At 46.3% G+C, this 18,734-nt stretch overlaps 1 protein-coding gene across 1 annotated transcript in view; it reads right to left on the reverse strand.

Annotated features, from left to right (window-relative positions):
• The window catches only part of ISM1 (isthmin 1), a 31,967-nt gene extending 16,728 nt beyond the window's left edge, over window positions 1-15,239 (reverse strand). The window contains exon 1 of the mRNA XM_028722246.2: window positions 15,091-15,239. Within this exon, the coding sequence (XP_028578079.1) occupies window positions 15,091-15,213 (123 nt within the window). The 5' untranslated portion in view covers window positions 15,214-15,239. The remainder of the gene's footprint in view (window positions 1-15,090) is intronic.
• Window positions 15,240-18,734: the final 3,495 nt, after the last annotated feature.

Here is an 18,734-nt window from a genome sequence, read left to right on the forward strand (position 1 = left end):
CTGAAAATTATATATATTTAAACTTGATTGCCCCAAACATTAGGAATGTAGCAAAATGGCAATACTTCTTGCTGGGTTCTTCACCATAGATAGGTTCCCATAAATCTACCCACTTCAGAAAAAGATTTCTCCCTCCCCCCAAAATGAATGCTTCATTGCAACTTATCCATTTGAACTAAAAAATAATAAATGCAGGGGGCGGGGGCGGGGGAAATCCACATCTCTATTAAAACTATTTTGTTTCCAGTCTTGAGTAGTGGGTGTTTTGAAGGCTACTTGGTTCAAATAAAGCCTAAGATCAGTTACACATTATGCTGCCAGAACCTAAATCTCCATTCACTATGGGAAATTTAATCCATCCTTGTTACGGAGCTATTTTAGCATTTGCAGATGCTACAGCAATGTTAAAAATGGGGGCTAGAACATGCTTCAAGGGCCATGGAAGAGGCACATGCAGGAACAGGAAAGCCAAGAAAAACAGGAAGAGGGTCCCACTCACCTCCATTAGCACCATGGGGTGTAGGCAGCTGTGCTGGTTCACTTGGGAAAAATAATTATCTAAAAATCACGGTCGGGCAATGCCTCCATGAGGCCCAACTAAAATGGCACAAGGTAAGTGAGCAAGCATTCATCTTCTCCAGAGCTCTTCCATAAGCTGGACGTTATGCAAAGCGGGATGTGGGGGGAGATGGAAGAACAATGGAGATATTACATTGCCATGATGTAAGAGTGAAGACAGGTGTAGCATTTCCAGGTGAGGTGGGCGTGGCTTTGCTGCCCTGTAGACAAGCGCATTTGAGTGGAGTAAATGGTACGGAAGGCACCACACTTAAGAGTGCCCAAGACAAATGAGAAACACACAATAGTATGATGTCTTGTGCTACCTTTGGGAAGAAAAGCTTGAGAAGAAAACCAACCAAAAAGTCCCGAGAGAGCACCACCTTATAAAGAATAAGATACTACTTATAAAGAATAAGATACTACTCTTCTGCCCTGATGAACCAAATTTCATAGAATTCCTTAAAATTTAGTTTGTAGTAGTTTGTGTCTCAACAGCAGGATCATACAATAGACATTGGAACTGGCACATAGACAGCCAATTAAGCCCTAGATCTCCTATGGCGAGGCTGACTTGCTCAATAGAAATGGAAGCCTTGTTGTTCTAAAAATCACATAATCTGGACAAGCTAATTTTCTCCCAGGAGAAAGATGATTGTCCACAAGCTCAAATCCCTAACCTATTAGGCTATTAGCATTTACATAAGCACTAGAACAATAACACTATACCAATTTATACAATAATGTATGGGAATATATATTATATTGCTCTTTTTGGGGGGTATATTTTTATTTTTATATGTATCTTTGTATGTCTGTTTTTTTCTCTCCTCACTTTTCCTTCTTTCCCCCCCTGTATCACTTTATTTCTTTTAACTGAAATCACCTTAATAAAGTATAAATATTATTAAAAGTGTATATCCCTAACCTGCAGGGGTGGCAGTCTAGTGCCAGGAGTGGTGAACAAGCGCGAGAAAGAGAGTGGGCTGCACAATTCACGATTCAGTTTTATAAGTGGGTTCCAATCTAAAAAGGACTTGTGATACTGTGATGCCTTTGAAACAATGTGCTGCTTGCAGTAGTAAAAGTGCAATACTTTCCCAGTCAGAGCCAAATGTAGTCCTCAGAGAGGATATACGGATACATTGGCTCCAGAACAGAAGTGAATTGTAATTAATATGTGCAGCACATACTGCAGGAGCCCTCTCAAAACCTCTCCCGCTAAGACAGGAATATACTAATACAAGTGGGGTGGGGGTTGTTTCTTTGGTAGGAAAACAGAGCTCAACACAGATCCCCTCCAAATCTTCATCTATCGTTACAGTATTCAAATGCCATCCTAAGAGTTAAGCATTGATACCAGTAGCAAATAATACATGTAATGTCTAAACAAGATTTGCACAGGCCTTTCACATTCATGCAGCCCAAATAGCTTTAAAAGCATCTCCAAGTAAAACAATATGGGATGTCCATTGATCTAGCTGGTTCATATTTTGTTGGGAGGAAGAGAGTTTTGTGAAGCAACATGCAATGATCTCCGTAGACATGAGTTTGAGCAAGGCATGCTTGGCTTAGCTGGCACATGAAAGAACTCCAGGAAAGGAAGTAATCTTCTAATTCTTCAGCACACGCAAAATAGCTGCAGGTTTACAGCAGGTGAAACCCACAAACAGGAAATACCCATAATAACCCCTGGGTTTTGAGTCAGCTCCAGTATTTGCTTCCAGGCAACTCAATATGAAAAAGAGGAAAGAGTTTGTTTATTTTTAAGAATATTTCTAAACCACCAGCTCATAAAATATATCAAGGCGGTATACAATAAAACCATTAAAACATGTGTTCTCTGCACACATACTCCACACAATTCCGCCCATGGATTCCACTCTTGAGATTCGTAAGAAACATTTTCTATTCTAATGTTGTTCTCAACAAAATCCACACAGGGGAACTTACATACTGGGTGGATAGGCCATTAATTTTCACATGCTACTACTCTAAAAATTAAACAGCTACATATATTAGCAATTTTGTTCAATGCTGTTAATATTAAAAACTGAAAATAACCTATTGTGGCTTCATTCCAGGGAGGGCTAATTACCAAGGAAAGGATGCAAATTGAGAACATGACTTGCTATTCTCCAAGATACAACTTATCTACCTGCAGGGATGAAATACTTTCCTTAATCTCTTGCAAATTGTTTCTTCCTTGGAAGTGTATCATTGCAGCCTTAGCCTTTATGAAATGAAAGCTGGATATATACAGGGAAAGAAGAACAGGAAGAGGCCCCGGCAAACAGTCTTAAAAAACAAAAGTGCTCTTTGTTTTAAAATATAATGTGCTTAGACCCTATTTTACAAAATGCCAAAACCCACAAAACAACAACTTTAAATGTTACCAGAAGATAGTCTGCATGTAGTTATGCATAAATGAAAAATTACCCATCAGTATTGCACAAAACTGCCAGTAGGGTAGAATAAACTTCCAAAAAGTGTTATTAGTCATCTGCTGTTTCTGAGATGTTTATACCTGAAATTGAAGTTGGGCTGTCATTTTCTGACTTCTTAGTCTAATACTTCTTCTTCTTCTTTTAAGCATCACTGGGCATGTTTGTGCTAGAGTGACGTTTTTAGGATTAATCATGACATTCCTGCATTGCTTCGCAGATCTTTGTGCCCTTGTTCCAAAGAAGCAGTCCGCTTGTTCTTGTAAGAGAACGGCATCAAGACACGACTTAGATCAGAAGTTTTAAGACATTGTACCTTCGTAGAACTCCTTTTGCGTCACCAGATAGTCTGCTGAGAGACTCCTGTAGGTTTACTGCGGAACTCATCTATCGCAGAAGCTCCTGGGAGCACCTGCCATCACCCAAGATAACAGGGAGCAAACTGCCCTATATAGTATGGATGGATGGGCAGTGGCAAGCAAGCTGACTTTAAGGATCCCTTGGCGAGCTTCCAAGGAACCTCCAGGTTCTCCTGCATGCAGCTCAAAAGCCACAGGTTTATATAATATGGCCATAACCAAGAGTAGCTTCAGAAGTTACTGAAGAAAAGGAACCGGCAGGATGAATAGTCAATTCCTCATTCAGCTCACAGTGCTTCTTATAGCTGATTTTGTCTGTAGATATGGATACAGTGATTGTACATTCAGCTAGTGGATCGTCACCACAAACACCTACGTCTGCTATAAGGCACTGAGAAAATGCACAGGAGTGCGCAACGGTTAGACTTTGGCATCAGAGGACGGGACCTCTTTTATAAAAAAGATCTTGTACATGCCTAGATGCTTCAGGCACGTAATAAATATTTTACATCATTAGAGCCTGCTCTAAATACCTCAAGGAACAGACATCCAAAGCACGTCTCAGCTGATGAATTTCAAATGTTTGCAACCCATTGTCTTAATGGAAAACACAAGGAAGTGTGGGCGAGATCATTTCTTTGTGTTTCATAGAAACTGGCATGCCTCTGACTCTTCTGCCCTGGTGAGCCAGGTGGCCTTGGGTGAAGGACGTCTCAGTGGCTTGGCCTGAATGGTTTCCTACAGTAGAAAATAACCGAGATCTCAGAGACTAATGGGCTGATCGTCTTGGCTCAATACATCTGAGAAGGATAATGGTGAAGTTAAGGAGGAAGTAAAAAAAGTAAAGGTAAAGGTACCCCTGCCCGTACGGGCCAGTCTTGACAGACTCTAGGGTTGTGCGCCCATCTCACTTAAGAGGCCGGGGGCCAGCGCTGTCCGCAGACACTTCCGGGTCACGTGGGCAGCGTGACAAGCTGCATCTGGCGAGCCAGCGCAGCACACGGAAACGCCGTTTACCTTCCCGCCAGTAAGCGGTCCCTATTTATCTACTTGCACCCGGGGGTGCTTTCGAACTGCTAGGTTGGCAGGCGCTGGGACCAAACGACGGGAGCGCACCCCGCCGCGGGGATTCGAACCGCCAACCTTTCGATCGGCAAGCCCTAGGCGCTGAGGCTTTTACCCACAGCGCCACCCGCATCCCCTAAGGAGGAAGTAGACTAAGGCTAATCTGGTTGCAGCAACAGGAACAGAAGTTCTAGCATCCATTAGATTCATCAAAGAAATCCCATTCCTTTGGTTGGAGAACTGCATTTCAAAATTCAGAGAAGTGCATATTTCCAAGGACGGGTGGGTTTTGGTTTGCATATTGTTTCACAAAGTGCAAATTAGATAGCTTCACCTAGAAATTAAAACTGAATCAAATTTCTCTCCAGACCTTCTAGAGATACACCAGTGGGAAACCCTGCTGTGGTTCACAAGTCATATCATTCTGCAATGGTTTCCCCCTGAGCAAGCATTATGTTTAAACCATTCCTCCCCAGAAGTCTTTTGCTCCTTGAAAATAAAGGGCAAATTCTTATTAGTACTAACCAAGCTTTAGGTAAGCAGATATTGCTCATTAGGAAGAAGTCAGGCATGCTGAACAACAGTTATAAACTGGGATTGCAAACCAGCAGCAAACCTCAGGAATGACTCCTCCTGTTTCCTGCCCCGCCGACAAATTCTCCTCTATTCCATCATCACCCTTAAATGAGGTTGCGCAAACTAGGCCCCTCTTAACCAGGACATGCAGACACACTTCAGGCTCTTCCGTCAAGCTCTAAGTCAGTGAAAACCATGGTTCCTTCTGATGAAGGTGCCACAATAAATCACAGTTGAGTGTTAGAAGGGAAGGAAAGGGAGGCAGGGGGAGGAATTCATGCTGGAGAGGTGAAGGACTGCTGGGGAACATGCGCCCATTCCGAAGGACTGGATAAAAATATGTATAGTTTTATTCTTTGTAGATACAGAAAAACACTTGCATTCCTAAGAGACCTGAAAGTATCAGTCAAAACCTGCAACGTAATATAGTGGAACATCGGTTGTCAAATGTAATCCATTCCAGATGACCGTTCGACTTCCAAAACATTCGACAACCAAGGCGCAATTGCCGGTCAGCAAAATCCATTGAAAAAATGGAGAAACACACCTTGGAAGCCATTCGACTTCTGGGGCGCGTTCGAAAACGGAAGCATTCACTTCTGGGTTGCTGGCGTTTGAAAGCCGAAACGTTCAACTTCCGAAGCATTCGACAACCAAGGTTCCACTGTACTTTTATTTGCTTCAAAGGCATAGTAGTGACAGTGTATACCTTTTCAAAAAAATTTTTAGCCTGCATCTCCTTAAAGAACAGGGCTTGAAAGAGGATGCGCTGTCATTGACTAAGCCACTTCTGGCGAAACCAGAGCTGTTTACCTTCCCGCCGGAGCGGTACCTATTTATCTACTTCACTTTGACGTGCTTTCGAACTGCTAGGTTGGCAGGAGCTGGGACCAAACAATGGGAGCTCACCCCGTCACGGGGATTCGAACCGCCGACCTTCCAATCAGCAAGTCCAAGGCTCAGTAGTTTACACTACAGCGCCACCCGCATCCCATGTACAGGGATAGTGTCTCCCTAATGTCAACAGGCAGGGAGTTCCAAAGCACACACTAAAGGAACGACTCCTTACAAACTTGGAACAAGCTCTGTGTGGTGTGCGACTTCCACAGACTGAAGTAACTGAATCAGCACATATGTATATAAGGGCTCCATACTGTCCCAATTCCTGGGATTAAAATGGAGACTTGGCATTCCAGAACAGAACGCCCACTCACTCATCTGTCATTTGTGTGTCAGAATGCATCACCGGAGAACGAGCGAGGACATTTTTGTCCCTGGAATTCCAAACAGGGTGTGAGAGAACAAAATGTAGTAACAATTTATGCCAGGGTAGACTGGGGTTGCCAGATATCCTTTTTTTTTTTTTTTAAAGGCAGGAATTCCTCAGTTATTGGTCATCGGGTGAGACTTTTGGGTGAGTCACCAAGACTGGCAGCTGTGGGTACTACAGGCAAAATAGCAAAGACGCTTTGCTGGAGTTTCAGACGAGCCCCCAAAGTAGGTCAGGATTTTGTTGGTATTCACTGCCTGAGCTGGTTTAAGAGTAAGACTGCCCACCACACAAACCAGAATCAAGGCAGCTTTTTAAAAACAGGTATATATAACTTGTACAAAAAGACATCTTTTTGATATTATGTCTGGTTCTTCTAGCAGTAAAGTGGCAAATAAGAACTGGGGAAATGCCCATTTAGTGTTGGCTAAGAAGTTTTTTTTTAAAATGCCTCCCATGATTGCCTAAGGGTGCACTTTGTGTGCTTTTCTACTTTATTGCTCTCTAGTCTCATTGCTTATTTACTTGGCTACCTGATGTCTGAATCTGGCCACAATGAGTAGGTGGTGAGGAAAGGGAACAGGCTGCCACAGTGAGCGCCCTCAAGCAGGGTGACAGGGTGCTGCCTAATAGACCCCTTTCCCCCAACCCTTTCAAAGTGGGGAGCATCCTTTGGGCCTCGTAGGTTTCACCCTTCCCAATGTCAGACAGTAAGGGTTGGTGATGGTGGCGAAGCTCCCTCAGCTCACAATTTGGAGGGCTGGCAAAGAGGGGCTTGGATGATATCCGATAATAGTTTTATTTGTTGTGTTTGCCATAATTGGTTTGAATGTTTATATTGTGTTTGTAAGTCACTTTGGGTCACTACTGTGAGGAAAGTGGCATAATAATAATAATAATAATAATAATAATAATAATAATAATAATAATATCATCATCCAGTTCTTGGAGCCCAGGTAGCATGTAATCTGTGCTATTTTTCTAGAAAAAGAGGTGCTGGAACTCACCATGGGCACCTCCCTTGTTCTCTTATAACGGCCATAGCACCTACCTGTGAGGTGCCAAAACTGAGTTCCGGCTGAAAAAAAGCCCTGCTCTTAATTGCATTTATGGTGCCCTGTACTTCCTTCTGGGTGTTGGGGCAAAATATTTTGTTTCGCAGGAACTTCAGAGTGGATTTGATCTGCCTGTTTTCAGCTCAGCACTGGCTATGAAAGGAGAAAAACAGCAGAAAGAGCCATTGAGCAGGGCTGTGGCTTTAACATCAGAGGCCCTTTCTCTAGGTACTCCTGCTGCCAGAGCTTTAGCGGGTAGTGATGACTCGGGAGAAGGACCTTTTCCTATGGTGGTACCTCAGCTTTGGGATACTTTCCTAGCATCTTGCCTAATAAGTTTTAGGTAAGACTATTTTAACTGCCCAGGCCTTAGAATTATAAGTTACCATGTTGCTGCTGGCTGAGAAATTTGTGGCTTGCTTGTTTCTTTGCTTTTTAAAACTGCTATTATTGTTTATGACTTTGATTTTTGTAGCGACTGTATTTTAATTGTTGTTGTTACTGCTGTTCTGCCTGCTTTGTCAGCTGCATTGAAAATCTGTATGATAAAATACATACTTTTAAGTGCCCCCCCCCAAAAAAATAGATGCTCAGCTTTTCTGAACAGATGGGGGGAGTTTGTGCTAAAGAGGGAGATGTCTTCACATTTTGTCAGTTGTATTGGATTCTATCCAATGGTGTCGCTCAGCTGACAGTAAGGAATCCATCACTAGGAAAGCAATTTTCAATGATTCCCCTCCTAAATGTGCTCCAGAGGATGGGGGGGGGGGAGCCTCCAGAGCAGATTTAGGGAAGCACAGGGGCAACAGAGGAGGAATCACTGAAAATGGCTTTCCTTCTTCTTCTGGTGACTGAAGCCTTCAGAGGAGAACAACTGTTGAATACAACCCATTGTTTTTAACTAATGATGTAAGCTACATAGAGAGGGCTCAGAGACAGAATAAAATAGTCCTATGAATATATATTTTTTCAAAAGTGTCTCATTAAGTGGTTGCATGTATTTTGTCTACACAGAGATCTTGCATTCTGTCCATTTGGTTAGGTCATCTTTACAGCCGTATTTTCTCCATAATTTGTATTTACATCATCATCATAATCTATTTCCTACGTTAAATCATCACTATATAAATGAGAGTTCCGACACTTTTAACGTCTCTTTTTTTTTCTTCCAGTGCTCAGAAGAAGCCAGCCATGGGTGTGTTACATGCAAAGTCATAAACCATGTCAGAATTATATTCCTCAGGCGACGAGAAAAGCACAAATATTTGCTCCTAGTATCCTCTTAATCTTCCTCTGTTGTGAAACTAGTAGCCTCTATAATGATGATGATGATGATGATGATGATAATAATAATAATAATAATAATAATAATAATAATAATAATAATATATTTATACCCCACCCATCTGACTGGGTTTCCCCAGCCACTCTGGGCAGCTCCCAACAGAATATTAAAAACATGATAAAACATCAAACGTTAAAACTTCCCTAAACAGGGTTGCCTTCAGATGTCTTCTAAAAGTCAGATACAGTGGTGCCTCGCAAGACGAAATTAATTCGTTCCGCGAGTTTTGTCGTCTTGCGATTTTTTTCGTCTGGCGAAGCACGGTGTCGGGAAAGTTTTGGAAAAGCTTCAAAAATCACCAAAGTCTTTAAAAACCTCAAAAAAAGCTACCACACCGCATGCTATGAGTTGCTCCTTGAAGTCAAGTCGCAACTGTATTAACGGTGTTAAGAAAAAGGAAACAAACTTGCAAGACGTTTCCGTCTTGCGAAGCAAGCCCATAGGGAAAATCGTCTTGCGAAGCAGCTCAAAAAACAAAAAACCCTTTCGTCTAGCGAGTTTTTTGTCTTGCGAGGCATTTGTCTTGCGAGGTACCACTGTAGTTGTTTATTTCCTTGACATCTGATGGGGGGGGGGGCGTTCCGCAGGCCAGGTGCTACTACCGAGATTAACAAAAGTGATCCTATCTTTCCTACTCCACCAACATAGAATCATAGAATCATAGAGTTGGAAGAGACCACAAGGGCCATCGAGTCCAACCCCCTGCCAAGCAGGAAACACCATCAGAGCACTCCTGACATATGGTTGTCAAGCCTCTGCTTAAAGACCTCCAAAGAAGGAGACTCCACCACACTCCTTGGCAGCAAATTCCACTGTCGAACAGCTCTTACTGTCAGGAAGTTCTTCCTAATGTTTAGGTGGAATCTTCTTTCTTGTAGTTTGGATCCATTGCTCCGTGTCCGCTTCTCTGGAGCAGCAGAAAACAACCTTTCTCCCTCCTCTATGTGACATCCTTTTATATATCTGAACATGGCTATCATATCACCCCCTTAACCTCCTCTTCTCCAGGCTAAACATGCCCAGCTTCCTTAGCCGTTCCTCATAAGGGGAGTGAGGCATCTACAGTTCTCAAACTGGGATGGATTGGAATAAAAAGATTTACTAGGAGTCATATTCTAGGCGTAGCCTCCTGGGATTCAGGTATCAAGGTCCCCCCACCCAATGTTCCTTCCACTTTTTGCATTTTGATTGTGGAGGCCTAATTTAAAGGACAGCCCCTCCCCTGGAGTTTTCTCATCCAGCAGCAGTTGCCCAGCAGGGCTAATATGAAAGTTGCCAAACATGCCTTGAAACACCAGTTGGCTGGTGATTTGCTGATTGAGATTATAACCTCATTTACTATGCAGTTATTTGGGAGTGAGCTCCGTTGAACACAGGGGAGCTTACTTGTGAGCAATCATAACCCCATAAGCGACCATAACCTGAGAAGCATTGGGCTGCAAAAGTCAAGGCACTCCTGAGGTTGCAAACAATGACACTGTGGGCGCACCCCGAAAACAAGGAGCTCTGGAGCATTTCTGAGCACCTGCCACCCCTTCGCACAACCCCTCAGAAATGCTGCAAGGGGTATGTAATCCCAAATGCTATGAAAACCAAACTGTTTGCAATAATAGATGCAGATATTTGCCAGCCAGCTAAAACCATCAGCCACTTGGTTTACTGTTGTTTGTTTACAGCACATCCAATAAATCTCCTTTTCCATGCAATTTTCCTTACTTTTTTTAATGGAATAAGAATATAGGCTAGATTTAAGAGAATTCAGAATCCTCCCTGGAAATATTAGAAAACTGGGAGCTAGCAAACATTTCAGAGGCCCCAAAGCATCAGTTTACTTGTGCTTTGAAATGTACAGCGGAGGCAGGTTACTATAATTTTGGCTAGAGAATAAGTAAATTTGCAACTTATGTTTCCATCTGTTTAAATGCTTAGTGCGACATCTGATATACTCTTTGCCTTTAATGTCTGCAGGATTCTGCTCTCTCAAATCCCAGAGCTGCAAAATCAATTGAGTTAGGAAGTATATAACTTTGTATTGCTGCACATGGCAGAATCTATGAAAAAGATCTACTGAAGCGCTTGCTCTGCAGTCTTTCTCAAATGCAGAAACTTAATTTAACAGATCGTTTTATGAGGAATGGTGAGATTTCATGAAATCAGCAGTCCATATACAAACACATGAGCTAAACAGAATCTGCCTTTTGCCTTATTTTGTTGTTTTTTTTGACCCAGATAAGTCACTCCCACCCCCTCAATTCAGTAGCATATAAATAACTCCGCTGGGAATTAGTTTCACCTAGATTTTCATTTGCCCAGCTGTTTCCCTCATTATGTTACTGGCCTGTAAAGAGAGGCAAATTCAGGGTTATTCCAGTGGTACCAAACGCCTCATAAAACAACAACAAAATCCTTCTCAGATTTACTGTTCTACAGAAAGTTATAGCTAGGCATCTTGAAGATATTGTTAGCAAGAGTGAAAGTTCTTCTACAAGGACAGCCTACAAGATATGGGTCAAATGATGGCTCTTGTCAGTCAGAACACAGTCCAGCGGCCCTCCAGATGTTGCTGGACTACAGCTCCCATAATCCCTCACCACTGGCCATCCTGGCTGGGGCTTATGGGAGTTGGAGTCAGCAGGTTCCCCGGTTTCTTACATCGTTCAAGCTCCCTCCTAACAAACCCTCTTTCTCCCTCTTCATTTTGGCAGTGGTGGCGGGGATTTTGTATCTGCTTGGCCTCCCTGGAGCAACTTTAGGCTGGACTAACAAAAGGAAGCAACTTAAAATAGGAATTCAGCTGTTGGGCAGCCCAGTAGAACCCTCCCTAAGTGTCACCATTCCCCATATATTTCTTTCCCATGTCACTCAATGCAGACGGGCATCCTAAATGTGGTTTCATGCTTTAAAGCTACACTGAGGTTAAGTCCTCATGCCATTCAGCTATCTCAACCTCCTGTAAGCAGGCAGGGCTTTTATGTCCTTACAAACAAGGGGGAGCTCCCATTTTAATACCCTAATTTCAAGTTGCAGCCATGCACGTTTAGATTAATAAGCACCCTCACAGAAACACCAGTTGTGGAAACTATGCAGCCTTCTATTAAGAAGAAGCGGGGGGGGGGGGTGGAGAGAAAGGAAGGTACTTTCCCCCAATACTCAGGACGCAGCTGTCATTGTCCCAGCACATTGTGGCGTTCTGAAGGCTGAAACTTTGCAACATAAATGTGGCCTTCCTGCATCCCATCTGCACAAACTCAGTCACACCTACCCGGAATTTGAAAAAAGCAAAATGAGGACAGCATTTATTGGTTTCAAAGGAGGGGCGAGATCAACCTGGATGGGGAGAACTTAAAACTTGCTTGCTCCTAGATGAAGCACACATTATTAGTTTAGAAAACACTGAATTGTCCACATGATTTTTGAGGCTGGATTTTAAAATGTCATAAACTATCCCGAAACTGTAAGGACTGGAAAGAAATCAAAATAGTAAAGTATCTGGGCTGTTTAATTTCCAAAATTCCCTATCCACAGATGTATGGAGAGACTATAATAAGAGAGACTATAATAAGAAGAGAAATTCTCACCACAGTATCTATGCAACACCTGTCACTCACACAGGTGATTCCTACTTTATGCCCTGAGATCTTCGGATGAAGGGTGGTATACAAATCCGATAAATATAAATCAATTTTCCTTAAGCCATGCTAGCTTCTCCAGACCACATTTCTCACCAGCCCTGCTCTGTGCGCCTGCAAGTGCTTTCGCCTGGCTGGAACTGTGAAAATGCCTTTTGCTTACGTGGACGGAGCCTCTGAACAGATGGAATGTGGTCTGCTGTACTGCTTTGCCCCCTGGGCATGCCCACCAATGGCATGTGGCCCCTGGAAAGTTCCCCAGGAGGGAATGTGGCCCTTAACATCATGGCTAAAAATCTAACTACAAACCAGTTAGTCCCCATCTTGAATCTTACTACTGCCATGAATTTACTAGCTGGCCATAGGTTCTCATTCTCTCTCTCTCTCTCTGACAACTGAAACATGGCAACACCGGCCAACCTCGCAGGGGTGTTGTAAGGAGGACAAGATACTTTATTGGAAGCCCCCCCGAACCCCCGTGCAGTAGAACTGTTAAATACTATCAGAAAATGCTAAGAAGCATTACTACAAATCCATGCACATTATAATTACTGTATCTTATCCCTACACACTGGTCCACTTTTCCACTCCATTCTTCCTTAGAGATGCTCATAGGACATGTGAAAAATAGACAGGCCTATCATACCTGGACTGGGAAAAGGACTTGGCAGGATGTGTGTTCATGCGAATTCAAATACCACCCAGGGGAAGGACCTTTTGCAACATTCACTGGAGGTGTGGGTGGGGAGCAGCACAGAGCACACCTTGCTGGGCAGCGGGCTGAAACAACCTCTCATGCAACAGTGTAATGGCAATTGGTGTTTGAATGATGCACCAAGTATTTTAAAGTGGTGGAGATGAATGGGTTGAGATCCGCTGCAGGGTGCACAACATCTCGGGGCTAGCATGAGAAGATCAGGATCAAGACCTGGTGTCTCTGCTCCAGCAGGTAGGCTGTAAAAACTGGAGACCTAGCAAAAGAGGTAGGTCCCCAAAGCCTATGCATGTAGGTTCCATCCAGACCTTTGGAAGAACATGTGGAAGTCTGGAGCAGAGACCTCACACATGATCCTACTCCTCTTCATGCAGGCACTGAAAGAATGAAAGGAGCCAAATGTACAAGTTCTAAAGCAGAGATGGGGAACCTCCAGATCAGGGGTCAGCAACCATTTTCAGCCGTGATCTGGTCCACCATCCCTCAAACCATGTGGTGGGCTGGACTATATTTTTTGGGGGGAAATGAACGAATTCATATGCCCCACAAATAACCCAGAGATGCATTTTAAATAAAAGGACACATTCTACTCATGTAAAAACACGCTGATTCCCGGACCGTCCGCGGGCCGGATTGAGAAGGCGATTGGACCGCATCCGGTCTCCAGGCCTTAGTTTGCCTACCACTGCTCCAGATGATGAACCTCATCAGCACCAGCCAGCATGGCCAATGGCCAGGGGTGCTGGGAGTTAAGAGTACAGCAAAATCTGGAGGACCGACCCCGTCTTCTAAAATGATGGTGGAAATAGCCTGAAATCACACACGGGATACACTGCAAGGCAATTTTTTTCAGGACTCCTGTTTGCTGTGTGCACTCGCTGCATTTCTGTTGCGCTGAGTTTTTAATCCATGCTCACACAACGCTATCCAAACTGCCAAGTCCTTGAACCATTCCTAATTATCTCTAGTCAAAGTGTGAACACTTAGCTGCCAGCGGGGGTGGGGGGTGGGGGCGGCAACTCCTTTGTGCTCTAAAGCGGCAACATGAACACACCCTTAGTTAAGCCGAAATAACATAACTTATTGAAAAACACAAGCTTTGCATGCGGACGTTCTTGAGTTCAACCCCCAGGCCCTCTAATTAAAAGGAGAAGCACAGAACACGCTTGTATTTCTTCGGAGGTTTGTCCCACCTGGCTCAGTACAGTATTGTTTCTGTGGAGTGGCAGAGCCTCTCCGGGGTTTCAGGCAAGGGAAGGCATTCCCAGTCCTACCCGGAGATGCTGAGGACCGAATTTGGGAACTTTGGCATCCAGAGTGTGTGCTCCTCCAAGAAGACGAGAAGGGATGGGAAGACCTTTCTCCACCCAAGACAATGAAGAGCCAGTCCCAGTCCGGGGGAACCTAATAAACTGCCTTATACTGCGTCACGACCACTGGATCCATCTAGCTTAGCACTGGTTATACACTGACTGGCAGCAGTTCTCCTGGTTTTCAGGGGGGGGGGGCATCCCAACCAATGCCAGGGGCTGAACCTGGGCCCTCCTGCATGCAAAGCAGATGCTCTGTCATTGAGCCACAACCCTTCTTCTCCCTGCAGTGTTTCTCAGATTTGATCCTCAGTTGTTGTGGGACTACAACTCCCATCATTCCTGACCACTGGTCCTACTTGCTAGGGATTATAGTTGTAGTGCAATAGCAGCTTGGGAACCAGGTGAGAGAAACACTATCTGAACTAACAACCTGATAGCTCCGGTTGATAGAACACGAGACTCTTAATCTCAGGGTTGTGGGTTCGAGTTCCACACTGGGTGAAAGATTGCAGGGGGTTGGACTAGATGACCCCCGGGGTACCTTCTATGAGCAACTTCAGGCATATTTGCACCAACATATGCAGCGATCCCGGTGGGTGGAAGTAAAAGAAGAGAGGGGGGTAGGGGAGCGAATTAAGAGGGTGGCTAGCAGAGGGACGCCTTGGTTCCTTGGTAAATCTTCTCCCTTCCCACCCCAGAATGTAAACCCGCAACTTTCGCCAACGGTAACCGCGAAGGATCCTGCAAGGGTGCTCGCTCACCGGTTGGCGCTGGCTGTGGTTTCCCGTGGCGGCGTCGGGCTCGCTGCCCCGCAGCACTGTGATGTGCAAGGTGAGCAGGAGGAGTCCCAGCAGCAGGAGTAGCTCGGCCGCCAGGCGCACCATCCTCTTGCAGCGGGCGGCTTTAGGGCTCCGCGACGGCACAGCAGCGGCGGCAGCGAGAGGAGGAGCCGCGGCGGCAGGAGCAGCAGCAGCAGCAGGAGCCCCGGCCGCGCCGGCGGCGTCTAGTGGGGCAGCAGCCGGATTCCCTGCGCCGCTCTCGGGATCAACCGGGCCGGCAGACGACGACGAGGGGGAGCAGGAGGAGGAGGAGCCGCCGCTGCTACTGCTGCAGCCCGCGCCGCTGCCGCACCGCCACCACCCCGGCGGAGCCACTTCGGGGCGGGAGGCGGCTTCCGAGGCGGCGGCGCGAGGAGGCTGCGGGCGCCCGCCCGACGGCAGCGGGGCCGTGGCAGGGAGCGGGTCCGGCTGCAGGGGGCGCTGCTCTCGCTGCTCCTCCGGCAGCCCGGCGCCCGCATGGGGTCGCGCCCGCCGGCAGGAGCGCACCGGGAGGCAGCTGCCGCCGGCCTCTCGCCCGCCCACCGCCGCCTCGTCGGGCCCCGAGCGCGCTTCCGAAGCTGCCGGAGCGGCGGCGGGGCAGCCCTCGTGGCGCAGCGCAGCCGAGAGCCGTCGGCGTTGCGCCTGCGGACGACGAAGGCGAGGAGGAGAAGGAGGAGGTGAAGAGGGAGCGCGCCTTGCGCTGGAGGTGCCCGGCCTGCCTTCGAAGGCAGCATGCGAGGCGGGGGCGGCGTCCGCCCCTGCTGGCGGCCGGAGGGAGCGCCCCGCTCAGAGGGCTCTCCTCTCTCGTCTCTAACTCGGGCTACTGCTGCCCCCAAGGCCGGGAAAGGCGACTTCTCCTCCTCTCTTCAGCCCCCCAGGTGCTCCCCACCCGTGCCCACCACCGGGCGCCTTCGCAGGGGCGCCTACGGGGCTCTCCAGCCCACCCGAGGGCTCCCGGGACGGTCGGCGGGCGCCTGTTTTCTTCAGCCCATGAGCCGGGCTGGGCTGGGTGCTGTCAGAGGGGTGCGGGTGGGGGCTGCTCCGGCCGCCCCCTCGGGGCTTCTGCGCCTCTTGCAGGCTAAAGGTCTTCCCCGGGGTCTTCGGCTTGGCTCCCGAACCTCTTGCCTTCCTGGGGGTAAAATCCTCTCGGAGGGAAACCAGGAAACGTCCAAGTCTTTGAGGGGCAACTCGCAGGAGAACTTGTCCCCGGTCCTAAGACGGCAACGGCGGAGCGTTTGTGTGCGAATCCCCCCCCGCCTGCTGGCCGGTGTGTCTCCGCTTGCAAGAGGCTGCCTCTCTTCCCCGTCATTGCGTGGGTCTCATGCTTTTATACCGCGCTCTTTCCCTCCTCTGCATGGCTGCTGTCTCTCTCCCTCCCCAACCCCCCCTCCTCGTAAAGTTTTATTTCTTCTGATCTCGTCAGAGCAGCTTCTCTCCCCCCCCCCCCACTTCCTTGCTTAACTCCCTGTTGCTGTTTACTTGCCCCTAACTGCCAACTTGGATAATTACAGGCCAGTACAGCAGCGGACACCGATGCCCTAGTAGGTTTCCTGTATTTCATGAAGTAGGTTGTTACCTGTGGACAGAAGACCCCGGACCAAGCAAACCATGTCATATGGAACTAGACACTCTAAGTCGGTGTTAGACATCAGAAAACACAGGCATTCATTCTGATAGGTTTGCAGGGCAGTGGCGATGTTAGATAATGTTGCATCAAAGCAACCTTAGCCCACACTTTTGCCCTGCATTTTCTCGTCACTCCTTCTTGCCAAAGGCTCACATTTGGGGGAAGTGGGTTTGCTGCCCCAGATTGAATTCCACATGAAAACAATGACAGCCTGGAAATGCCTTATGGGTGCTTGGAGACGGGAGTTTATTGTGGAATTGGCACTGCTTGTGTGTACAAGTTTTTCGCAGCATCCACATGACATCGGCTCCATCAAAATTGCCGCCCCATATCTCCCCCTTCATTTAATCCAGATGTCCTCTTTCTTTCTTTCTTTCTTTCTTTCTTTCTTTCTTTCTTTCTCCTGCAAATTCAGGTTGCTGAAAGGTCTTGTGCAACACACTTACTTCCCCAAAAGATTAGGCTTTTTGCAATAAAGATCATGATGGGCAAATGCACTGGAAAATGTGGGAGGGCACTTGATTTTGATGCATCATCTAACCTCCCCATAAACAAACCAGAAACCAGTTTCCCCCCAAGACATTTCTCCTTAAACAGGAACAATTCAGAATGGTCATGTTTACATCCCCTTTGTCTGACACCATTAAATGTTAAGACCAAGCTCTTATTTCGCCTTTTGTTTCCTGAGAAAATACGATTTTCCCAAAATGACATGTCAACAGAAAGTTCAAGAGCTATTTACAGATGTACAAGTGAAAACCAAAGTCACTCAAATGACTTTGTACCCGTTTTAAGCGGGTTCAGGGAGGGCTTCTTCACACAAAATGTGGCCTCTGGTGGTTTCCACAGAAAGTGTGAAGAGACGGTAGGCACATAGGAATTTGCCTTGTCCATCTGCTCTGACTACCAGTAATTCCACATGGTTGGTCTCAGCCATGGTGCAGCTGGGTAGCTTGATGCCTTAGGTTTTTGGTCTTACAGGAGCTCATCTTTAGCCAGCCATGTGTATTACTTTTGTTGTGAATCACACAATTAACATATCTCCCTCCCCTACATCACCATCCCGTGCTTTACGGTCGCTTCTGCATTCCTCATGTATGTTAGAACACACACAAAGGAACACTCAGAACTTTTGCAGTTTTGGATTTTAAAGACTCACTTGAATCGCAGCACTATCATGACTACTGGAACAAAATGGAGTTTGCTTCTGTTGCCCTGATGCCAAAGGTATTTACTTGGGAATGAGACCATTGTGGAGAGTGGGTTTTATTGTTGGCATTTGCCTGCTTCAAGAGACAGTGGATTGTGCCTCCGGGGATGAAAGAGAATCACAGCGCCTGCTGTGGCTGCAGAGACTGGTAATTCATAGCTGCTGCCTCCTGCGTTGTTTTTGCTGTGTTAGCAACACTGATTTAGCTCCCTAGGGTGCAAGTCTGGGCAGTGTGTAGGGAGGTCTTGGGCTGCCCATCCTTGCTGGTGTGTTCTAAAGGAAAGCAGAGCAATATGCTTGGCACCAGCTTGGCTGCATGAGCTGCCAGAAGTACAAGGTGCTATCCAACTGCCTTTGGGATTCCACTCCGAATTTGCTGTCTTTTCTTCCCCCAAATCTGTCCCATAAGGCCGTGGGTGTGGGTTTTCCTCGGGGTTTACTCCCGAAGCCTTTCTCATGACTGAGTATAGCCGCAAGGCAGCGAAGATTTAAGACCAGAGTTTTCCTTCTTCTAGGTGGGCTACTTTCACAGGTTGATGAGCCCCTTCCCCTCATTTCCCTCTATAGCATGTACAGTTTCTGCCTTGCTGACCAATAATGGAAGAGCGGGGTAGAAAATAAGATATATTTCAAAGTGAAAAATAAAAGGAGCTCCCTACTCCTTTTAACTAGAGATGCCACTGCTGTGTGCGATAATGTACTTGTGCTCATTGCTTACTATGGTCATCTCAGGATATGTGTTCATCAGGC

This window comes from Podarcis muralis, chromosome 3 (assembly GCF_964188315.1).
Source record: "Podarcis muralis chromosome 3, rPodMur119.hap1.1, whole genome shotgun sequence".
NCBI lineage: Eukaryota > Metazoa > Chordata > Lepidosauria > Squamata > Lacertidae > Podarcis > Podarcis muralis.